Below are 23,388 nucleotides of genomic sequence, written 5' to 3' on the forward strand. Positions count from 1 at the left end.
TGTTTTAGAGAATTTTTAGTCTTTAAAAGTCATGAAAGGGCAAGCTTCATTTTTAACATTTACAATTTTAGACTTTTAAACTAATTCTGAAAAATTCACTGAATTAAACATTTATTACACTACACACAGTATTTATGCTGCGATAAATGCAATTAGTTACAAGAATTCATGCCAAAAAGAAGCTCTGTGAGTGATTGTTTTAATATTCAGAAATTTCTGTTAATATGATCAATTAACTTTTCTAGACAAGTCTGGGAACTACATAACAAATATCATTATTTCTTTGATCTGAGAAACCCTACTAAACATATAAGCTAGAAAGTAATCTGGAAATGAGAATTGTTCTTTTGTTTGTTTGTTTGTTTTTTGGTTTTTTGGGGGTTTTTTTGTTTGGTTTTTTTTTTTTTTTATTTTTTTTTTTTATTTTTTTTTTTTTATTTTTTTATTTTTTATTATTTTTTTTTTTTTGGTTTTTCGAGACACGGTTTCTCTGTGTAGCCCTGGCTGTCCTGGAACTCACTCTGTAGACCAGGCTGGCCTCGAACTCAGAAATCCGCCTGCCTCTGCCTCCCAAGTGCTGGGATTAAAGGCGTGCACCACCACCGCCCGGCCGGAAATGAGAATTGTAAAGTACTGTTTATATGTTTTTTACTTCAATAGCCTTAAGAGAGAAAACATTCTTAGGTAAGTCAAGCAGATGTCATCAAAATGAAATTCCTTCCTATAGCTATGTACAAAGCCAGTATTTAAGAGTTAGAGGCAAGAAAAACAGGACTCAGGTCATCCTTAAGTATATGGTGGGTTTAGAGTCAACCTGGATTATGTGAGACTGTCTCAAGGGAAATTGAGACAAAAGGAAATTAGATCAACTCTGTATTATGTAATACTTCTTTCTCTATTGTATTCCTGCAATACTTATTTAAATAAGCTCTATATATGTTTCCACAAAGGCAGGGTCACTTAATAACAAAATATTTGGTTCCAATATTCAGTATTTAAAAGTAATTAGACCATTTGTTTGTCTTCAAGAAGGCTCCGGGTCCAGATTGTGGATACTACTCCCACTGAATTGAATCAAATTGACTGTATCCTTCAATGCATCCACCTAAGGAACTGTAGCTGTGTATGGAGTTTAAATATGTAGCTTTCTTCTCCTGTTTGCCCTCTGAAAGGACCAGGTTTACTCATTCTGTAAGTCTATGTTCATGCTTGCACATTGCATGCACTCATGCACACACACACACACACACACACATTTTAAATATAATTTGTTTTGTGTCTTGGTCCAGATATTATATTGTCCTCTTTAAAAAAAAAAAAAGATTTTTTTAAATTAAGACATGTATTTCCAAATCTCATGGAAGAAGTTTTTGTAATTATTGATTTGGTTTTCATAAACAAAGTTAATGAGGAACTGAAAATTACTCTTCTACAAAAACCATAAAAATAAAATTTCATAAATAGTTCCTTGAAAAACACCCATTGAGAGCTATATTAGCAAAATTTACTGTATGTGTTATTTATGGAGGATCTTGCATATGATATTCAAAGGCTCAAGATAATAGGTAGATTGACTTTCTCCAGCTAATGACAGGGAAAGCAATGAGACACATGTGCCCTCAACTCCACATATTTCTTTCTGAAATCCTTCCACTTTTGTTAATGGGTCCCAAGGTGTGCTAGACTCTTTGAAGAGCCTGTTTTTCTGTGCCAGCATGATATTCCTGTGATTTATTCATACCTTCTACTTCTCTTGGATTTCATCTGTTTCTTGAAGATTTTGTTTACAGCCTATTCTATTCTGCTTCAGAAATCCCTGGGCAGTTGTTAATTCTTTCCTGGTTTGGTGGGTTGAGTGATAATGGACCTCTAGGTTCATATATTTGAATGTTAGATCTTTGTTTGTAGACTATTTTAAAAAGATTAGGAAGTATGGCCTTCTTGGAGAAGGTATGATTTTGTTGGAGGAACTGTGTCTTTGTCTTGGATTTTAATGTTTTAAAAGCCCAGGACAGGCCCAGTCTCACTCTCTGCCTCCTCCCTGTACATAAGTTCTCAGCTATGGCTCCAGTGCCTTGCTTCCTGCCTGAACAGCTCCATCTTCCCACCATGATAATCATGGACAAACCTGAAACTATAAGGAAGTCCCCAATTAAAAGTGTTCTTTTTATAGGCTACATTGGCCATGGTATCTCTTTACAACAATATAATTAAGATACCTTCCATTTCTCACTTATATATTGAAGCTGGAGTTTCCTGGGAAACAGACACTTTAAATGCGAGACAGTGGTGCTTATATCAATCATCCTATCAGTTTGTGGTTACTATGTGTGTTCCCCCAGAACACATAAAAATGATTTGCAAAAATAATTTTATAGAAAAATTACTATTTTAGGGACATCTGATAGCTTCTCAAAGGCAAGAATTAAATCTTTGCATTATCAGACCATAAGCAGCAAAGTAAATCAGTCAAAGTAAACACTAAACATGTTTACTAATTCAAAACCAAAATGAAACCAAGCAAAAGGTGTGTTATGGAAACATATAAATTGAGCATTTACTTTGCAGACCCAAATAAAATAAAGTATCTCCAGAATGAATTCTACAATTGCTTAATTAAGTTATTTCCAAATACAACTGAGTTGCAAACTATACATTCATGGGAATTACAGAAGTGGTCCTGGAAATGTCTCATAACCTCAAATATATTTTTAATTTTCCCCTGTTAACTACCATGTCATATTATTACCTGTGTGTCACATCACACATCATACGTGTGAGTATATCTATCTATCTATATATATGTATATACATACATATATATAAATGAATACACATATATTATAGTATACATTCTACTCTTTTTTGGTCATAATATAATTTCTCTGAATTGTAGGTCATGGAATTGGATGCAACAACTGTGTCATCACTACATATACACTAATTAAATTTAAGGTCAGGAGTAGAAAATGATGTTTTGCTTGTATTTAAGACAACACTCTAGACAAACACTAGAAAATTGGTCATTAAAATGAAAACAGAATTACAGTAAAGTAAATATAATATGTTCAAACTTCACTATATATATCCAGAAACAAATGGATCCCCCTGAGGGGGAAAAAGATAAGCTTATTTAAACCAGTACAGGTAGTTTGTCGTTACGCCCGGAAAGCACAGATTGTCAGTACAGGCTCCACCATAACTCGGAGGACATGATGAACATGGCACTCCAACTTTGTATGGTGCTTCTCCAATCCAGTTGCCCCTAGGATAAAAAAGGAAAAGATGTATTAGTGCTACTCGCTCACCCCAAGAACAGATTCTTTTTACACGTACACACTTTTGACACACTTTTAACATAGGATGATATTTTAGAGGAACATAACAGGTAAGTAATGAAGTCTTAACTATAATCTCTGGTAGTATTATAAGTTGTGGACACTTGGCTTATTCTATAACATTTGTTTTCTGCTCTAGCAGTGTTCTAGAGCACAAGGTCAGGCCACAGTTCTACACATATAATGCTTCTCATTTTGTGCTGACTGCTTCTGAGTGCTGCTTTAAAATAGCTAAAATTTTAACTCACTCACACAGGATCTGCACAAGCCTGGATCTACTTACATTCTGCCATAAATGGAAGAGATGCCCCTGAGGCACCGTCCCTCCCTGAGAAGCTAAATGGTTGCTGAAAAAGGAAAAAATTTTCTTCGGTGCTATATCCATGGGTATAAGCGCCCATGATCCTGAAAGTAACAAGAACTAAACTCATTAGGTCATAGGTTGTCAGAAACAGAAAAGATGTGAAAGTGGATCAAGAAGGCTAAGAAGAAGAATGTGGACATCAGAATAGGGGAAGGGATGGGAGAGGAAAGGGGAGAGCATGTGATCAGAATCTGTTATATACATTGATAAAATGCTGCACTTTAACAAATTATATATGATAATGTAAGTTAACCAAAAAATGCCAAGTAGTTTGTTGCAGGGTATAAAATGGGTAATAAATTTCTGTACAGAAAATATTTGGTTTCAAAAACTCATAAGGTTTATTTTTAAAGTCATGAAAATTTTAATATTCTAATATTTAGAAAATAAGAATCAAGTGAAACTATTCTTATAGTGAAAGAATACTGGTTCAGAGGAACTAAAGTGATTCACAACCCTTTTTCCATATAAAAAGTAAAATCTATTCAGTTTTTATTTTTGCTTTTTCATGACCATGAACACATACAACTACTCCCTGTCACTGCAAAGGCACAATGATTATAATAATGAAGCATGTTCACTATTTAGAATAGTTGAACAAGTCTATGATTCTTCTGGAATTTGTTCTTTAAATTATAATAAAGTGTGACAATGAATTTATTTTCAGTATTAGACTCTTAATACAGATAGCAAAGTAAAGAAAATTAAATGATGAAGGATCAGCCAAGATTGCTAAAAGGAGCTGAGTACAGGATCACAACAGACCCTAACATGAATTCAATTTAGATAAGACACAAAGCAGATTGTGAAGTGCATAGAGAGGATTTGAAATTATCTAGCCAGCTAATCACTTAAAACTTAGACTATTTCAACATAAGAAAGTATACATATTAATAATATATTAATTAACTATTCATATTACAAACTGAAATGAAGTTTTAGGACTTCATACTTCCACTTAATGAATTATACTGTTTGTCTAGAGGATAAGATCCCTAGAGGGTCATTGTGGTGACATCACATGCTAAACTAGAAGCACTCCAAGCCTGTCTCCTATCATGTGACACATGTGTTCTCCTCTTCTCTTGACTCCTCCAACCCTGTAATAAAAATATTATCTACTACTATGTATTTATTTAAAGCTATGTGAGAATAATATGTGGAATCAGCCTATGTTGTATAATTTAATATTTTTTACTTATTTTTTAATATTTTAAACTATCAGGCACATATTTTGGTAAAAGACCCCACAGAACTAAAGTTTATTATAGGTGAATGGGGGAGGGGCCATGGGAGGAAGGACATGGAGGACAGAGAGGGGCTGTGATTGGGATGTAAAGTGAATAAATGAATGAATAAATAAAATTAAATAAATACCTAAAGAAGGAAGTTGAAAAAAAGTTTATTATATGTAATATTATCTTATGTTACCAACTTTTTCAAAAATCATACTCATGGAATAGATAATGTAATATACTACAACAGCAAGTCAGTCAATTCATATATTATTCATTCTTTCATTTTTGTTCTAATAAATTTATTTACATATTATTTCTCTTTTCTCTCTCCATTTTTTTTCACGTTCTCCTTTTCCCACTGAAAGCATTAGCCTACAGAAAACTTCATGCTGAAGTTGGAAGAATAATATTTACCTTCCAGGCTAGATTTTAAAAGTCTTAGTCGTCTATGATCCAAACATATGTTTCTATTAGGACTATAATACATTAGTGCTAATGCAATGACTTATTTGGGGAGCCTATAAATTGATCAATACTATTAAGAAATTCTATTATTTGCCCCCAAACTGAATACCCAAATAAATTTTTGAAATCTGTCTTTAGTCATCTCATTACAACCTGGCCAAATTATGACAGGGAGGAAGGGTAAAATGCCTAAGAGGACGACACAAAGCATGGAAGTAAAAATATCAAACAAATGCAGGGCTTAGATGAATTTTGAAAAATTATATATTTTAAATTATCATTACAATAGTTCTGAATTTTCTAATTTTTCAGAAAGATTGGTTCAGTCATATCAATGAGTAATGACCACATTGGCACATGTGACACATTGTCCACCCCCCTCCTTGTGCTGGAAACACTGGAGAAAATTTTCTTTCAGTCTCACTTTGGAAGACACCAGGAGTGACATAAATCTTTTGCACATTTGTACTTATTCCAAATGGGAAGAGTACTCTGTGTAGATATTGGAACACTTTATTATCTTCTGTTACTGTTATCAAGAAGGCATTTTATCATGTGTTAGCAAATGTTTGTTTTTTTATTTCTAAGGAATATTCAAACATGACTAGGTTTTATAATCTTTGATCAATTCGTAGTATATTTGTATAGATTATAAGATGATGAGACTGAGTATATAAAAAAAATGAAGGAGGAAAGAGAAGATTCTTTCCCAATATGATGCTTTCCTAGTAAAACAGGTAGGACTGTATTCAAATACTGATAACTCAGAATAATGGGTTGCTGATAACTTTCCTAGGGGATGTCTTCTGATTCCACTGATGCAGGTATCAGTGCTTGAGGATACTTTTGATGCCTTTGATAAAGGTGCCAATGCTTATGAGACACAGTACTTACACATAACATGGCCAAGCAGTGATGTGGAAATAACTTAGCTAGTTCAGGAGTCTCAATGTATGTTCCTTACTATTTTAGCCCAGAATCCTTGTCCCTGTGAAAAGAAACCTTTTACCCTGTATTCTCCCCGCAGGACTGTGGGGATGGTGACGAGGCTGGTGATGAAGAACAGGTAAAGATAAAGAAGTTCAGTAGAGTACTTTGACTTCTACAACTATCAAAAATGCCCATCTGACTGCTGATCTCTCACTCTAGTCAATGACTCAGGAAATGGAACTCAACTTGGTACTTACTTTGGAGCATAGTTGCAGACCAAGTACACTGCTCGTCGCCACACGGATCCCCAGACATTCATATTTTGGCAAGTGTGAATTGCACATCCTATTCGATTAGAAGTGGCCCAAACCATCTGTAAAGATAAACCATTATCTTCTACTATTGCTTAAAAATGCCATCAGTCACCCAAATAAGAAAAACATTTTTTAAATATACAAAACAAAAGTGAACAGAGCAGTTGAAATGACCTGTGTATAATGAGTGCACATGGGCCCAAAGCATCGCATAGGACACTGAGGGTTGCAGTCCTGAGGGTAAGGAAAGGCATAATCTTTTACTTCATCATACCATGGCTTGACCAACTGGAGAATAGAACGATATCTAGATGTCAAGAAAAAAAGCAAAAAAGAATTCAGTACAGCAGGGAACTATTGAGTAGACTTATTTTAGACCATAAATAAGTGTTATAAGATTGCTCATTATAACTCAATATCATGTCCATGCCTTATAATTACAATCACAATCTTATAAAGATCTTGATTTATCTGGAAAGAGCAAAGCAAGAATATGTCCAAGAAGCCTTCATTGTCTAAGTCTATGTCATGCTACTCCAAAAACAGAAAAGCACAAATAATTTGGTTACAATAAAATCCTACTTAATTTACAAATAAAATTTACTCTATGGAATTTTATAATTGATCTAATTTGGTACATAAAAGTTGTTAAAATAATTTAACTCTAATTAAAGTACCAATAAAAATGAAGTTAAATAATATTGGTCATGATGTCTTTCAGTACAGAAAAAAAAATCTTGTCAATAAGAACAGCTATCTCATAGTTACATGTACATACATGCTTGTGTGCATACATATGTAAATGCAGATTTTTTTCTACCTTACCAATTTGCCTATTTACTAATTTCACTGTTTATATGTACTTGTGTACAACAATGGAAATGTTGTACATGAGCACACATAGATGGCTTCTGCAAGATCGTAGACTTTGAGTATGTGGGGTTGGAAAGCAGGACACAGTATGCACAATTAATTCTAGGATTTTGTGGGGTCAATGACAAATACAGGTAAAGGTAGCATGTTTCAAAGGTAAGAAAGAAATCTGGTCTTACTAGGCCTTATGAACTAGTTGTATGCTTTTTAAAAAAATATTAAGTTCATTCATAAGTCAAACATCATTTTTTTGTCTTGCAGAAATCAGTAGAAAATTTCTGATACTACTTAAAATTGATACCATTCTCTGTAGGGTGACTTGTACCATTTTCTGTAGGGTGTATGGATAACTGCTTCCTACCTTCCAGTTCGTACAGATAAATTCTGACCCAAAAATCTCAGCAAGTAAGAAGGTCCATGGTCCCAAATGCAAGTTGCTGCCCATGCCTCAGCTGATTTTGCAAGATTTTCATCCCATACCTATAGGAGTGAAATAGTCCTTCAGTTTTGCTGAATTTCTTATGCTAAACAAACAAAAAAAAAAAAGGAAAAAAAACAGTACTACTATTTCCAATCTTTTCAACCCTGGGTCCTTAAATTATTTTACCTAAAAAAGCAAGTTCAGAACAATTCACTTAAAGCTAATGCAATATGGATATCAGTTTGGGGGAAGGATAGTTTAAAAGAAAAAAAATATCACATCTAATTATAACATAGGGACATTAAAAAATGACCCATGAAATCTGAATGTATTAAAATAAATTGATTTAGCAAAATTCTTTTTACAGAAACAAGAAACTTTGCCAACCACATGTTTTCCCAAATAATTAGGACCAGTTTTATTCAAATTAATTTGCCCAAATCAACAATGCCAATATATTGTAACTTTCAGAGGTCAGATTGTGCTATAGAATACTAAAGTTCATGAAATGGTCACATTTGATACCATTAGAATCTTTCTCATCAATGAAAAAACATAAAATGTACTACTTTAGTTATGTGTACTAAACCCAATTATAATAAAATCATTTCAGAGTACTACATAGGGTGTCACACAAATACAATACATTAAGTCTGAATCAAATTAAGAAAAATATAGTTAATAAGGAATAAAGTTAGTAGAAAATTGCATATATATAATTATCATTATATGTAATATATATATTAATCATATTATTTTTAGTTGAAAATGTAGAATAAAATGATTTTATAAATTCTAATGTTAGTCATCGCAAGACCTGCATAGAGAGATCAAGCCAAGCATTATGAACCTGTCAATAATAAATTACCTCTGCAATAATAGTCAACTTTCTATTGAACTATGAAGACACAAATATAGAATATGAATAATTTCTGTACACAAAAGTTATCTTCCATAAATTGACATAGGACTTTAAAATAGAAATTTTAATGTTAAACAATTTTATCCTATTACTTAAATGAATGTTTAAAAGATAGTTTATTTGGATGATAATTTGTCTTATAAAACATTTGTTACTTCATCAAAAATTACTAAAATACGAATTTCTAAAATATTGATTGTAGTTCATTAAAATGCAAAACTATACAATCAAATCTCAAAAGGATGGTATCTTCAACCAACTCAACTCTTGGAAGGTTGTTAAATAATCACAGTTATAAAAGAAAAAATATAAATATTATATATTATTATGCACTATATCTTCAGTTTTAAAAAATACTTTATTATAATCAACTAATTATGCTATCACAGCATGGTACAAAGCACTGATCTGAAACACAGTGATCTTATGTTTGTCTTTAATTTTGCTACTGAGATCATCAATGACTGGGGCCTATTCTTTATCATCTGCCTACCAGGTAACTAATCCATAAAACAAGATTAGAGATCATATCATCTGTAGCTTTCCTTCAGATTCACTGTATCATGATTTGGATATACTTGAGTAGCTACAAAATCAGTGCCACTGAAAACATGCATTCTATACAAAATAATCCAAAATATTTAACATGTGTTCTCTTCATTGTGTGTGTGTGTTGTACATATGTATGTTATATTGAACATATGTGTGTTGATCATTTGTATATAGGAGTTTGGCATACATATGTGGAGGCCAGAGGTTCACATCAGCTATCTTTCTTAGTTATGCTTTATGCAAGGTTATCTTTCTAAGCCTGGAGCTGGCTCACTAGTAAGAGTGGATGACTAGCAAGCCCTGAGGATCCTCTGTTTCCGCTTTCAGAGATCTGAGTTACAAGCACGTGCCAATACACCAGACATTTTTATGGGAATTCTGGGAGATTTAACTAAGGTTAAAGTCTTTATGCTTGTATGTAATTATCTCTCTAGATTATTTCCATTTTCTGGATGAGAAAGAGAGAAGAAGGAGAGAGTATGGCATATTTTAAATATATTAAAGAAAAAACTTCAGGAATTTAACAATTTTAATAATACATAATACTATCTTTATGGTCATAATGTGCATACCAAATATTGGATATAACAGTAACATAAACCAAGCAGTTCACGTATACTTGAAAAATAGTTTTGGAAGAATATCCTTTGTTGACTATTATAAGGGATTTTAATATGAAGAAAATGTATTTAGCATTACTGAGGGTCAAATACTTAGATATTCAAATGTAAAAATTATAATCAGCAGTAATATGGAGAAGAAAGTTACAGATCAATTGAGTATAACTACTTTTTTTTTTCTCTCAAAGTGTGATCTTAAGGGACTGTTATGACAGATTCTTCCTTCTCCATGTCCTTGAAAGAAGAGTCAGGAAAGCCAATTCCCTCACAGAGAGAGGTGATTTGCCTCCATGTAAAAGATATGATTGACTGTCCCTCTGATATCTTCTGGAAGGTAGAGCAAAGGGATTGTGGTGTCTCCTTGTTTCCAAGCCTAGCCCACACCCATCTTCTAAAAGGCAAAGGTTAACTTTGGGTCAGGAGTTCTAAAATTACAGACTATAACACATTCTCATAATGTTGACCTATATACTTGCTATCTCTCCATTGGCTACAATTCCCCCCAAATGAATATAAAATTGATGAATTTAATGTCTTCCAATAAATTTATGGATATGATGAGATTTGTTGAATCTTTAAAAATTATAATTTCACTTTAAAATTTATTGAAATTTTAACAAAATTTTATTGCCTGTAAAGCAATAATTAATCTTTCTTCCAATATGGATGCTCTGTGTTGGAATGAATTCTGACAAGTTAACATCATGAAAGAACTTAATAACTTACAGAAGTTCTAAGAAAGGGGTTGCAAATTGCATAGGCACGTGGTTTAAGATTCTGGATTGGCAATATACTTAGTATTTCTGGTATCTATTTTAGAATATAACACCAGAATTATATTCTGACCAGCTATATAATATAATATAATTATATATGAAATTGTATGTTTAGATAGATAGATAGATGATAGATAGATAGATAGATAGATAGATAGATAGATGATAGATAGATAGATAGATAGATAGAGATAGAAAGCATAGAATAGGTTCAATACTGTGCCTCATTGATGTATCAACAGAAGAAACAAATGCAAGCATAGATGTGCCTTTGTTTCCACTACATGGTTATCAATATGCCAAATGGCATAATCTTTTATTAGAATGACTTTTTAAAAATATCCTGACCATTTGATAAGACACTGTCACAGTTAAGCTACTTGCAAACCCTTCAATATTTTTTAATGATTGAGATAAAATTTAAGAGCATTGTAAATGAATGTACAAAACAGTTATAAAAAACTGGAAATAGAATAGTTATAAAAATGGAAATTGTGCTATTTAATTAATAAACGTAAAATAGCTTACAATGGAGTAAAGTATGTATACACTTGTAGGTTTGCCCTATGGTTACAATTGTTTTCTAGTCTAGTTAAGAGCTATTGAGTTAACCATAAATGCACTAATTAGCTTTGAATTAAAATAGCTATCATGGGTTTTCTGTTTATCAATAAATTTAGTGATAGCTTGAGCTAAGCAGAGTATTGACTGTAAATCACATGAAACTGAAACATTTAGCCTAAGACACAAAACAGATTCAAACTGATGTCATCTTATCTGGCAGAGTTGTGGCCGTGAGAGATAAGAGGAAAATGAGAAGAATGCAGGATCCTCAAGTTCAGAAATCTTTTGAGCTTGACCCAGAGATACAACTGGAGTCAAAAAATGTTGTTTCATGGGAGAAATTTTTTATCTTATATAACTCAGGAGAAAAAAATAGATAATATTAATACAATACAAATAAGAGTTTGTCATACCAAGGGTCCTGTTTTGAGATCTTCAGTAGACGTGATCATGGGATACAATGATATGTGTGACTGTCTACTTATGTTCCAGCCAGGACTTCTGGCTAATAAGAAACAATGGAATTTGGGAAGGTAATGCTAAACTTGAGATTATAATTATAGACTTGTTTGAAAACATCTTTTTTAAAGTTCCAAAGAATAAAGTATGGAAGTATGTAAAAGAACAAAATTTGAAGGATGAATAATTTCAGGTAAAGAACCTGTGCTTATTAGCAAAAGAAGACTTTTGCTAATGTTTATAGCAATTAGAAAACTATGACTTCTCACAATAACATATGGTCTTGTTTTTCAATGTAAAATATGTAGGTAAGTCATTACTACCAATTGTGATTTTAAGTTGAAAATAATAAAAATAAAAATAAGAAAAAAATTTAAAAAGTGATGCGAAATTTGGTTTTGTTTCTTTAACATTCATTTCTGTTATATTTCTAGTATTGTAAAATTTAAGAGGATATTAAATCTGTACTTCTTGAATGTTTTCTCAGGGCTATTATGTACATTGCAATCATCTTAAAAGACAAAGTAATAGAAATAAAACTATCAAATTAACATTTTAGAGATAGATTTATGAGCTGGATATTGACCTGGGTACCATAATAAAAATAATATGGAAGAAAAACATGGAATAATTTGTAGATCTTTATTTTCTTGAATATTTACATGGGCATTTCACACATATTCAGATTTTTTTGACATTTTACACAGGAGATGTTTTATTTTTGTTTTTAATAACTGGGGTGATCCTTTCTGTTAGACTGGGGAAAGAGTGCTGATTTACAGAAGTCATAAACAAATTAAGGGATGACAATATAATTGCCCTGGAGGGCAGCCAAAGCGTCAACACACTTCATGGGTGTTAGCAAAGGCATTTCTGTCTTAAAATTGATGGATTTACTCATTCATATACATATATATATATATATATATATATATATATATAATTTTTTTATTTTTTTCTTTTACTGGATATTTTCTTTATTTACACTTCAAATGTTATCTCCTCTCAAGGTCTTCCCTCTAGAAGCCCCCTATCCCACCACCCTTCTCCCTGCCTCTATGAGGGTGCTCCCCCACTCAGCCACTCCCTCTTACTCTTAATAGATAGGAATGGTTATGGTATGGCCATTGAAGGAAACTGAAATAAACAGGTAAGAAGCATTGCTAAACTATCCAGGAGATCAGCAATGAGCCCTGGTCAGGCTGCGGAGGGGAATAAGTGGGAACAAAGGAAAAGAGTTAGGACTAGATTAATTAAATAATATTCAGGATAGTGACTAGATTAATTAAATAATATTCAAATAATGCTATCTTGTAAAAATAGAAGAAGGCAGATGAAAAAATAAATTACAACAGCATCCCCGTCTTAACAAAAGCAACACCACACATTGTATGTAAAAATATTTAGGGAGACAGGACTGTAAGGATAGAGTACATGAAGACAATGGGAATTGGTGGACACTGACTTGTGGAGATTGCTTTATTTCTTGAGGCAGCATCTTACTATGGATCTCAGGATTGACATTTATGTCACCAACTCCTGTGAGCTTATTTACAAATGTGTACCATCACAATAGAATTTACACTTAGAGGACAGGATCTTGGCCATTGCCAGCAGGTATGATTCACAAAATCTATTGTTATTATTATTTCTATTATGTAAACACAGATATATTTTTTCTTCATATCCATTTCAAAATTTTAAAGATAGCAAATAAAAAATTGTTGCAGTCTGTTTTTCTGTTTTTATCAAATATTTATTTAAAACACATAGTTGATCTCCATTCAACTCTGATTAAGAAAGTATGAATCAACAGAAAGTGTCAAAAAATCTGCCAATCATACTAAAGATAATGGACAGTAATATACCACTTTTATCCTTCATTGTTCAAGCCAGGTCATTGGCAAGCATCTCACTTACAGTAGAAGGCACCCCTTTGGAACCTAATCTAACAGAAGACAAACAGGAAATGCCATTTTTTTTTTTCTACACAGTTTCAAGTTCTCAAGATGACCTAATGACTCTGTTCTTGTGGACATTTGTGCCTTGGCAAGGAGTGAGCCTTGATTTTGAATTTCCTGAATTACATACTTGGTTTTCCAGGTTTTTAAAGAAATATTAGTGGAACCTTCTCTCAGAGTCTATGTTGGCAATTGTGGAATGGGGAACAAATATATGCATCTATGTATCATTTAAAGGGCTCATTTTTAAAAAAAAAAAAAAAAAAAAAACACCTTGGTGTCTGGAAGTCCATGGTTAATGCCATAGTTATGTATTCTATCTTAGCAGATACTCAAAGATGTTTAACAATATCATAAGACACTTTACCTATATTATTTTCCAAGCATAGAGAGTAAAAGAATAATTTCATTCACAATTTTTAAATTTGTTTTTACATCCTCTGATAGTCTCAGATGAAGAGCATGTAGGGAAATTTGCCCTGCAAATAAGCCCAAAAACTGGAGAGATGAACAGACAAAGGCAAACATGTACGGTACCACACTGTACTGTAGTGTGGCGTGCTGTACTGCACTGCTGTTTGAAACATATATTTGCTGCCAAATAGATAATTTTTATCAACTTGTTCAAAGACTCATAGAATTTATGCTCCTCATGCTTTGAGTTTACATCTCTAATAAAGAAATCGCCTCATCTCTCAAGACTGTGATGAGTACATTTGGTAGAGATACTGAAGAATATTTCCACAATTCTAAGAGGGCTAGAGTGCACTAAATAATACCTGTTACTGTTGTACGGAATTTTAAAAAGGTAATAAGTTCAATTTGTGAAACTTTCATCAATTTATCAACTATTAATCTCTACTAAACAGGCAATCTAATAAGAAAGCAGATAAAGCCTGAAGTCACTCAAAAATCAGGAATAGAATTGCATAAAAACAGAGCACTTCCTGGGGGAAAATAGAATTAGACAGAAGGAGATAACATTAAAGAATTTTGAAGGCTTTAAAAGAGTATTTTCTTTACTTCAAACATTGTTTTACATCTACTTTTCATGTTAAAGTTTAAAAATTATTGTTAGTGGATTCTAGCAATGACTCTCCTCTTCAGGGGTAGGGGGTAGACACCAGTTGTCATCTGATAGTGACATTTAGGCTGTCAAGAAATTTTCACAAACGGTCACTTTTCTTCGCTGACTCAATGTCACAGTATGCTAAAATAAATTTCTTGATTGTGAGCTATTCTGAAACATAAATGTAAATCCCACTTCTTACATCGCCCACTGCTCAATACTTAGCTATCTGTTTGGCTACCTGCTGCCTTCTGAAAAAGACTTCCAAGTTGGTGAAATGTTCATGTTTAACTAAATTATGAAGTATGACTTTTTCGTGGAAAATATTGTGTCTTTAAGTAAAATCTTTGATGACATTGATTACTGTAGAATTTAAGCGACTTCATGAAAAGCTATTTCTAAAAATCAACATATTGGGCATTCTACCATATTTATGTTAAAATGTTTGTTATCTGATTTGAAGTGCTATGAATAATATAACATGATAGTACTTACAACTCACATTCTATCTGCCAAACCCCAGTTCAGGATGCATTTGTGCCATTTTTTCTTTACTTTTTAATACCTTATCTTTCTTGCCCCTCTTCCAATGCCATCCTTCAACATCCTTCTATATCCATGTTTGTATATATTACATTTAAGACACCAGATAGTCAGACTAGAGATTTCTATATTTTCAGAAGGCTTTTGATTATTGTCCAGAAAATGTCTTATCTCAAGTGAGCAGCATAGCTTTTCACTACCTAGGTTCTTCACGCAGACTTGGATTAGGGTGGCATAGTCTTACAAACATTCTTGAGTAGTTTTTTTTTTTTTTATAGACAGGATCTTCAATTCGGTTTCCATGGCACTGTTCCTTCTGTCTTTAGGAGAAGGTTCTCTTTTGACTGTCAAAGTATATTCATAACCCAACATTTCTGCAGTGAAAGAATGTACCTTGTCACATTCCTTATCCTTTTCAACCTCTATAGTCACGTTCACTAGATAATATAATCCCCTGCCACTTCTTGGCTTCCTAAAATATGCTCTGCCTTTTGTGTTCTCATACTTGTAGTGACCCAGTGGTCCCCATCAAAGACAGAGACAAAGTTCTAGATGCTCCAACCATTAAATAGTTCTCTGCAACTTCATGTGAATCACTCTTCTGGGACCTGATTTCCAAAATGTTTCACAGATTTTTTTATTTTTATTTTTAAGAAAAAAAAATATTTTTTGAGCAAAACCCCACTTGTTTCTTAACTATTAACTATGAGACAAGATGTGACAACACAAACACAAAACTATTTTTACTTCCAAGTATGGGGCCAAATATAATTTTCCACCAAGATTGCAGAACTCACTGGTTAGTTTACTCTGTTGTGTCACATATACTTCAGGTTTCAATTATCTCTCCCCCAGACTGTCATGACAGCCACTGACTGGGCATCCTGTCTCCACTCTTGCTTCTTTCTAGGCCCTTCTCATCCTGTGGCCAAATGACCTTTCTAAAATTCAAATATGATTGCATAATTTCCCAGCTAAAACTTTTAATACTTCTCTTGATCTTAATACAAAGTTCAATCAAGTTTCTTCCAATCAATTTCAACCTTGTAATATTCTGCTCTTTAAACATTAAATCTAATCATAGAGTTTCTATGACTTCAACATGCCATCCTGTATCTTATGGAACCCTTATATACTGACCACATTGTCCCTCTGTCCTTATCTCTCATCTGTATAGCCTATATAGGCTAATATCTAGTATGATCACTTTTGGAAACTTGCACTAGTCTGTATATAAGGCTATGCCTGGGATAGGCCTCCACCTGTGGTCTCAGAGTGTTTTGTTATTCTGCTTCAGCATGTAGCACAGTGCCTTGTCCACTTCCTTGATATACACACTACCTTTTTTCTCTCATTCTGTTCCTCATTGCCCTCGACTGTAGCAAAGAGATTAGCTAATGAATTTGTACTGTGGGTGACTACATATTAAAAACACTTGCCCAACACCTCATCATAGTCACATACTCTAGGCAAAAGCCCACTTGTTTCTTAACTATTAGAGGAACTATTAACTATGAGACAAGATGTGACACAAGGTTCTATAAACCCTCAACAGAAACACAAAATTATTTTTATTTCTGAGTATGGAGCCAAATATATTTGCCACCAAAATTGAAGTACTCACTAGGTGACCCATATGTGACTCATCATAGGTATTCTTCCTGTTCCCCAATGATATTATTCTGAATCATGTAACTTAAACATTTTTATGAGTTGCTGGCAGTGGTGGTGCACTCCTTTAGTACGAGCACTCAGGAGGCAGAGGCAGGTAAATCTTTGAGTTTAAGGCCAGCCTATTCTAAAAAGTCAGTTCCAGGGCAGCTAGGGTCCACAGAGAAATTCTGTTTCAAAAAGCCAGTATATATGTGTGTGCATGTATGTATGTTTGTATGTATGTGCATGTGTTTGTGTGCATGCACTTATATAATCTTTAACCTTACAATTTCTTATGAGAAAATGTTCTTATTTTCAGATGTGGAAAAGTGAAACAGAGGAAGGACACACAGTTCCAGGAATGAGGACCTGCTTTTGTGTGCAAGTAAACCACAGCACAGTGTATCTGCAAAGAAAGCACATACAAAATGTGTCTGGTCTCCACTAGAAGCCAAAACACTCAAGTACTCATGCAGAAGAGCAGGATTGCCAAGTGCCTTACTGTCAGTGAGCTTGCTCAGTCCACTACTTCCTGGCAGCAGTTCTCACAGGCCTTCTAGAAGTCATAAATGCACATATTGAAGAGTTAGACTAGAAACAGAAAATTTACCTTTGCTTTAAAAATCTAATACTGTTCCCTAGCAGTCACTGCATAGTGGTGACCTCCTCATATGTTCTGAGGTCATTGTTCCCTTTTGCCCTTGATCTCAAATGTCACAATCTTCCAGATTTCTTTTGTATCAGGTATTTTCTGCACCTCCTGGAAGCCTGGCTGGAGAACAGTGCTACAGCTGTCACTGCTCATTGCCCAGGTCATCTGTTCCTTTACATTCTATCACAGCCATCATGCACCTCTTGCAGAGTATCAGTGTCACATGCTCCTTTTCCACAGAGGTCTTCATCACATTCCAGTATGAAATTACCACTCCTATCTCCAACTGTTGCCTGTTTTGCATTTATTACAGCAATCCCATGCAGCAGAGCATTACACTGAGTTACATTACTTGTTTCATCCCAGTAATTTGTTCTGTTTTTACTGCATTGTTTAAAGACAACAATTTCTATCTTTGAAATCCTTCCACCCACGAAGAGGTTTCAATTCTTTTAAAATTCATTTATTCAATTGTTCTGAATCAGAGAACATCCTAAAAACTGAATTATGTTGAAGTTCTGCAAATTCATTCTTTGGGGGATAATTTTTATTCTAAGACATTAATGTGGTTTGTGGTTTAGAGTCATGGTTTAAACTGCCCTTAGGAAGAATGAAAAGCAGTTAGTGTCCAAAGCACTCTGGAAATTAGTCAAGAATCTAATTGGAGAATGGGAGCCAGCAGTACTTAGGTTTCACCTGCACATTTTATACTCTATCTGTACTGTTACTTATGTGAAAAGACCCTGTTTTTAGGAAACTAAGTATCACAGACAATGTGTGTTTTATTAAAGTCACATATACTATATAAAATACTATATAATCATTTAATGAACATAAAAAAAAAAACGGTGCTCAAATTTCTTGTTTCCTTTAATTGAACACTATCTAGAATAAGTACTTGAAAAATATAGGGTTCTAAAGAATGTCTTAAATATTTGTTATTTCAAGCGAGTGGGATGAAATATCATGATGGTATCAAAATTTGTGCTCTATAAAAACGTAGCAATTCATTGGGGTTTTGTCTAAATGCAACAAGTAATGAGTGCTTACTGTCTATACACAAAGACTTTCAAACAACACAGAGACAAAGGTGAAAAATTGTTATCTTCGCAGCCTGTTGTCCTAGAGTTAGAGAGTTGGAAATAATTGTACAGATGACTGTCAACTTTGGTTGTAATGAGAACAAATACAATAGGCCCACTCAAAGAAGTTCTAATGATGTGGAGAGAATAGAGGACATAGCAGTTCAAATGATGGGTGAGGTGCATATGGCTGTGCAGATAAAAAACATCCTTAAGTGAACTGCTATTCAATTCAAAAATCTTGAAAGGTAGGATAAAAGAATTAGTTAAGGAGAAGACCATGTATGGGGGTTGGATGGGAGAGCTGCACAAGAGGCTCAGAGCATTGTAGAATAATGGAACTACAAGGTAGTCTAGTACAATTAGAGAAAGTCCTGGGCCCAAATTTATGTTCCATGAAGTTCTCCAGAGTAACAGCACACTGGAGAGGATAACTTCAACATACAGCTAGTGACTCAGAACCCAAGTATTCGTTAAGTAGTGTATAAGCATGCCCAGAGTCTGGGGTGCACTGTACAGGTTAGAATCTGACCTGGCTTTCCAGCTGATGCCAATTCAAAACAGGGTTGAGTCAGCTACAGAAAAGGTTACAGTGTCCCACTGATATCCATAATTTTCACAGAACTTCAAAAGTTGAGTCACTCGGTGTACCTGCTCTAACCTGTAAGCTACTTGTTAATTTATACCTGCCACTGAATGCCATCACAAGAGGCCCACTCAAAACAGTTCTAATGATGGATTGAACTATAGAATTTAAAAAGTGAGAATATTTCTATCTTACCTTGTCAGTTTTCTCTTCCTCTGATCCTTTGCCCTGCTCTTTTCTCTGGATTTCCCTCATTTTTTGAGTAGGAATTTTCTTCTCCAGGCCAAACACTCCAACAACCCAAGGGAGTGCTTAATCCCCACCTTACGCATTCTCTTCATGACCTCACCAATTTCTAGCCTGCCCTAGTTGATATAATTATTTGGTTTGCTGTTTGATTACCACCCAGGGGTTGAGGTCTGTTGCTTTTGCTCATGAATATATCCTAGATGCTCAGAATAGTCCCTGGATACAGTGAATATGTAGATTTTTCAGATTTTCAAATGTTCCTGTTTTGTTTTATAAAGTATATTGTTTTGACTATGGATTTTCATTACTTTTTTTGAACTAAAGAAAATTTGCAAATATAAACTATATAATTAATACTCTTCTAGGTTGTTACAAAAGTAAATTACATGGAGATATTTGACACCTGAACAGAAAATAATGATAGAATCATAAACATAATGAGAATAATTTATGATCTCTTCTGGAATTTTTATGGAGCTGATCAACATATGCTAATATTCTCAAAATTTCCTTCAGAGGACATATGCTAGATATAATAAATAAAGAGATGCCCCCACTGTTAATCTGGGCAATACAATTTTTGGGACACAGTGTTTTAGTTTAATTGTTTACACCTCTAGGTATACATGATTTCATTTGGAAAATGTTGATCACAATCTCAACTTCAGATGGAGAATGTAGGCTACCAAATGAGGCCATCAGTGGAAACAATTAGCAAGGTTCTGGCATCACATAGCAGCAATTAAATAAATGCATATGGAGTGACTTACTTCTTGATAAGGGCTGTTGTAATGAGAAAAACATGAATGTTTTTTATTCATTTCTACTGTGTTCTACCCATTTATGCTTCCACTCCTGGTGGCCTCCTTGTCCTCAATATCATTATCATAGTGAATTACATTATTCCATTCTTTATTGATTGCTTATTGTGTACATTGTTATTCCCAAATAAGGAAAGAGATAGGCAAAGTTTGTCTTAAAGCCAAAGTAATTTGTAATTTGAGTAATTTGTCTGAGTCCACAGTGAGCGGCACAATCATGATCTGAACTAAGATGAGTTTGCTACCAAAGCTGGCTCAGTGGTTTTACCTTTGTCTGAGATTTTGTATCAGTGTGATCATAGCCAGAAAGTCCTCCCTCGCCTTGTAGCCTAGGTATTACACCTTTCTAAGCTCACACGGAACTCAGCATTTCTTCTTTCACAACCTATAGTAGATTTTGAAATATATTTGTTCCTTCATGTATTACTGCATCTCTCCAGCACGTAAGCAACTGTTTGTGGTTTTAGATCTTGAATAAGTTCTTACTGGGTCCTTTTCATGGAAAGTTCAAAGAAATTCATTAAAACTAACATTTAGTGATCAACAGTATGCCTGTGAGTTCTAGACTTATTTCTCTGTCCCTTAACTCATAGATTTCTTACAACAATCTCTCAAAACAGACACTAACTTTATCCTTATCATAGAGAACATGAGATTGGAGCACACAGGCTAAAGAGCTCACGCCACTTAAAAAGACAGACTAGAAGTTGATTTGAACACATTTAGGTTCTAGTATCCACAATCTTCACAACGGCATTATAACACCCATTACTGATATTATGACCTCTTTAGATTAATGTAATCAGTCTATTTTCTGTGTGACATTAACACCTGCAATTAGTCAAGCACAAAAAGAAAAAATGTAGATGATTCTAGAAGCTTATATATATTGGTGATTTTCATTGCATCAAACAGACTCAACACTGTGCAGAACTTTAAATCATAACTTTGCATGACTTCAAAACCAAAAATAAACTTCAGCAAGACTCGTTCTTTTTAATACCAACTTAATATTTTTGCTTTTTGAGCGAAACGGTTTAAACATAGTCTATTTTTAAGAGCAAGCAAAGAACATGCTCATGGCAACTTGGAACCGCGTGTGAGTAAGTGCACTGGCTTCACTCTTATCTGAATGACAGAGCCTTAAATCACAAGGGAGAAAGAGTCAGCGTGTCCTCTTAGGATACGAATAGATTAATGTGGGTGAGAGCTTTGTCCAAGAAAGGGGAGAGACACCTATCCAGGAATAAATCATGCACATGAAAATGTTAATTTCAAAAAATATATACTTAACAACTATTTTAGTTGATAAATATGACTTTTAGGTTCAGAAAACACAGGAAAAAGAAATACCTCATGAATTCTGCTCTGAAAGTTGACTTTCCAATGTGAGCAGTCAGCATACCTGATTGTTTTCCTCCTTATAGAAATGTGTCTCATTGGGGTTATAGAACTCACAGAAGAAAATCTATATAGATGCACCTACCTTGTCTGTCTCACATACATAAAATATATTAAAAAACCTTTTCTAGGTTTTTCAAACATGTACACTGTATCCCTTGGCAAAAAGACACCGTGTTCAATTTAGATCCTTCTAACATGCAAAGGAAAGCTTTCTCACTCCAAATTCAAGAAAGGAAGAATTCCTCTTACCATATATTCCATGTTTGCTGCTGGTGGGAACACTTTGCCCCGAACTTGATTATGATAATCAAGAATGGCGATCATGTCATTCTGAGAAATGTAGCGCTTCCGCCTGGCTTTGGGGAGATCCGCAGACTCTAGTTGTGCGCTGAGGGCAGCTTCAATATCAGTGAAGTTATTGGCTGGCGGAGATGAGTCAGTGGAATTTAGTAAAACAGTGCGAGCTTCACAGAGAAGGGACAAAAGGATCACAAGGCTGACTGCAGAGATCGTTATCATTTTGAGGGATGGAGAAGTCCTCCAGGTTTGCTTTGCTTTAAAGCAAAACAGTAGAGAGTTAGAGTCTTTACAAAAGCAACCAAACAACAAACAAATAACCAATCAGAAAAGAGCCATAGAGTATGAATTTACAATGTCATCTCTTGGGAGAATTGTTTGGATGAACATTCTCCCCAAATCCACAGAATTGTTGCCTGGAAGAAAACCTAATGTAATTTCTATTCATTTGGGTATCCTATGAGTCACACCTTTGAAGAGGAACTAGATAGAGTTAAACAACAACAACGAAATGAACATTCAGCCTAAAATGAATGAGAATCCTTTGCCCCAAATGCCTGAACTGCTAGACACATTACTACAATGCCTATTTCCAGACAGGAATCTTTAGCAGCCCAAGCTGAACCTGAGTCTGAAGAGGACAAATACAGGTAGCCATAGCAAATGTACTGATAATTTGTCCCAGACATTCTGTATATTGAGTGACAGAACACATAGTACCCTATGTAATCCAGTAATCCAATCTCACTGATAAGGGGGAAAACTATGTAAACTGCTTTAAAATAATTCATGCAATAAAATCTAGTTGATCCAAGTAGCTTACCTCTGCACAATGCCAAAATGAATGTACTGTTCCTCCAACAAGGTAAGTTTCTTTGTTATGTTGTCGCATGAACTCTTGTAAGAGGAGTATGTCTTTTTCACAAGCTCTCAGAGTGCAAGAGCCTGCAAAGTTTGAATGCTGCTGGCTACAGAAGCAGCTAACAGCTTTTATATGTCAGTTTGCAAAGTCCAGAAAGGGCAGGCTCTCCTAGGGTCTCTCAGCCAAAATCCAAGGGGAGGGGTTTGGGACAGAAAAAAAAAAAAAAACAGTGATTGGGTGGCAACCTTTTTATGTGGTGGTGAGGAAATTGAGTCACACCCACAGCTTGCAAAGCACAAACTGTGAGACACCCCCTTTTCTCTGAGCTTCTACCTTTTCTGTGAGTGGTTAATTTTTCTTTCTTAATGTGCTC

The 23,388-nt window shown here is 34.2% G+C and overlaps 1 protein-coding gene across 1 annotated transcript; it reads right to left on the minus strand.

Moving 5' to 3' along the window:
* Positions 1-466: 466 nt before the first annotated feature.
* On the minus strand, positions 467-23,179 carry Pi15 (peptidase inhibitor 15). The gene is made up of 6 exons (XM_076924291.1): positions 22,977-23,179; positions 22,106-22,410; positions 7,884-8,002; positions 6,824-6,956; positions 6,593-6,708; positions 467-3,265 (listed from the first exon to the last, which is right to left on the minus strand). Exons 2-6 carry the CDS (start codon positions 22,373-22,375, stop codon positions 3,130-3,132), a joined length of 774 nt encoding a protein of 257 aa, XP_076780406.1. The 5' UTR covers positions 22,376-22,410; positions 22,977-23,179; the 3' UTR covers positions 467-3,129.
* Positions 23,180-23,388: the final 209 nt, after the last annotated feature.

The sequence above is a fragment of the Arvicanthis niloticus genome, chromosome 25 (assembly GCF_011762505.2).
Source record: "Arvicanthis niloticus isolate mArvNil1 chromosome 25, mArvNil1.pat.X, whole genome shotgun sequence".
NCBI classification, from domain to species: domain Eukaryota; kingdom Metazoa; phylum Chordata; class Mammalia; order Rodentia; family Muridae; genus Arvicanthis; species Arvicanthis niloticus.

Coding starts and splice junctions, on each gene's coding strand:
- Pi15 (XM_076924291.1), bottom strand. CDS start 22,375: ATGATAACGATCTCTGCAGTCAGCCTTGTGATCCTTTTGTCCCTTCTC. Junction 6,957..7,883: donor TTATCTGTACGAACTGGAAG/GTAGGAAGCAGT, acceptor CTTGACATCTAG/ATATCGTTCTATTCTCCAGT. Junction 3,266..6,592: donor GTCTGCAACTATGCTCCAAA/GTAAGTACCAAG, acceptor TTTTTATCCTAG/GGGCAACTGGATTGGAGAAG.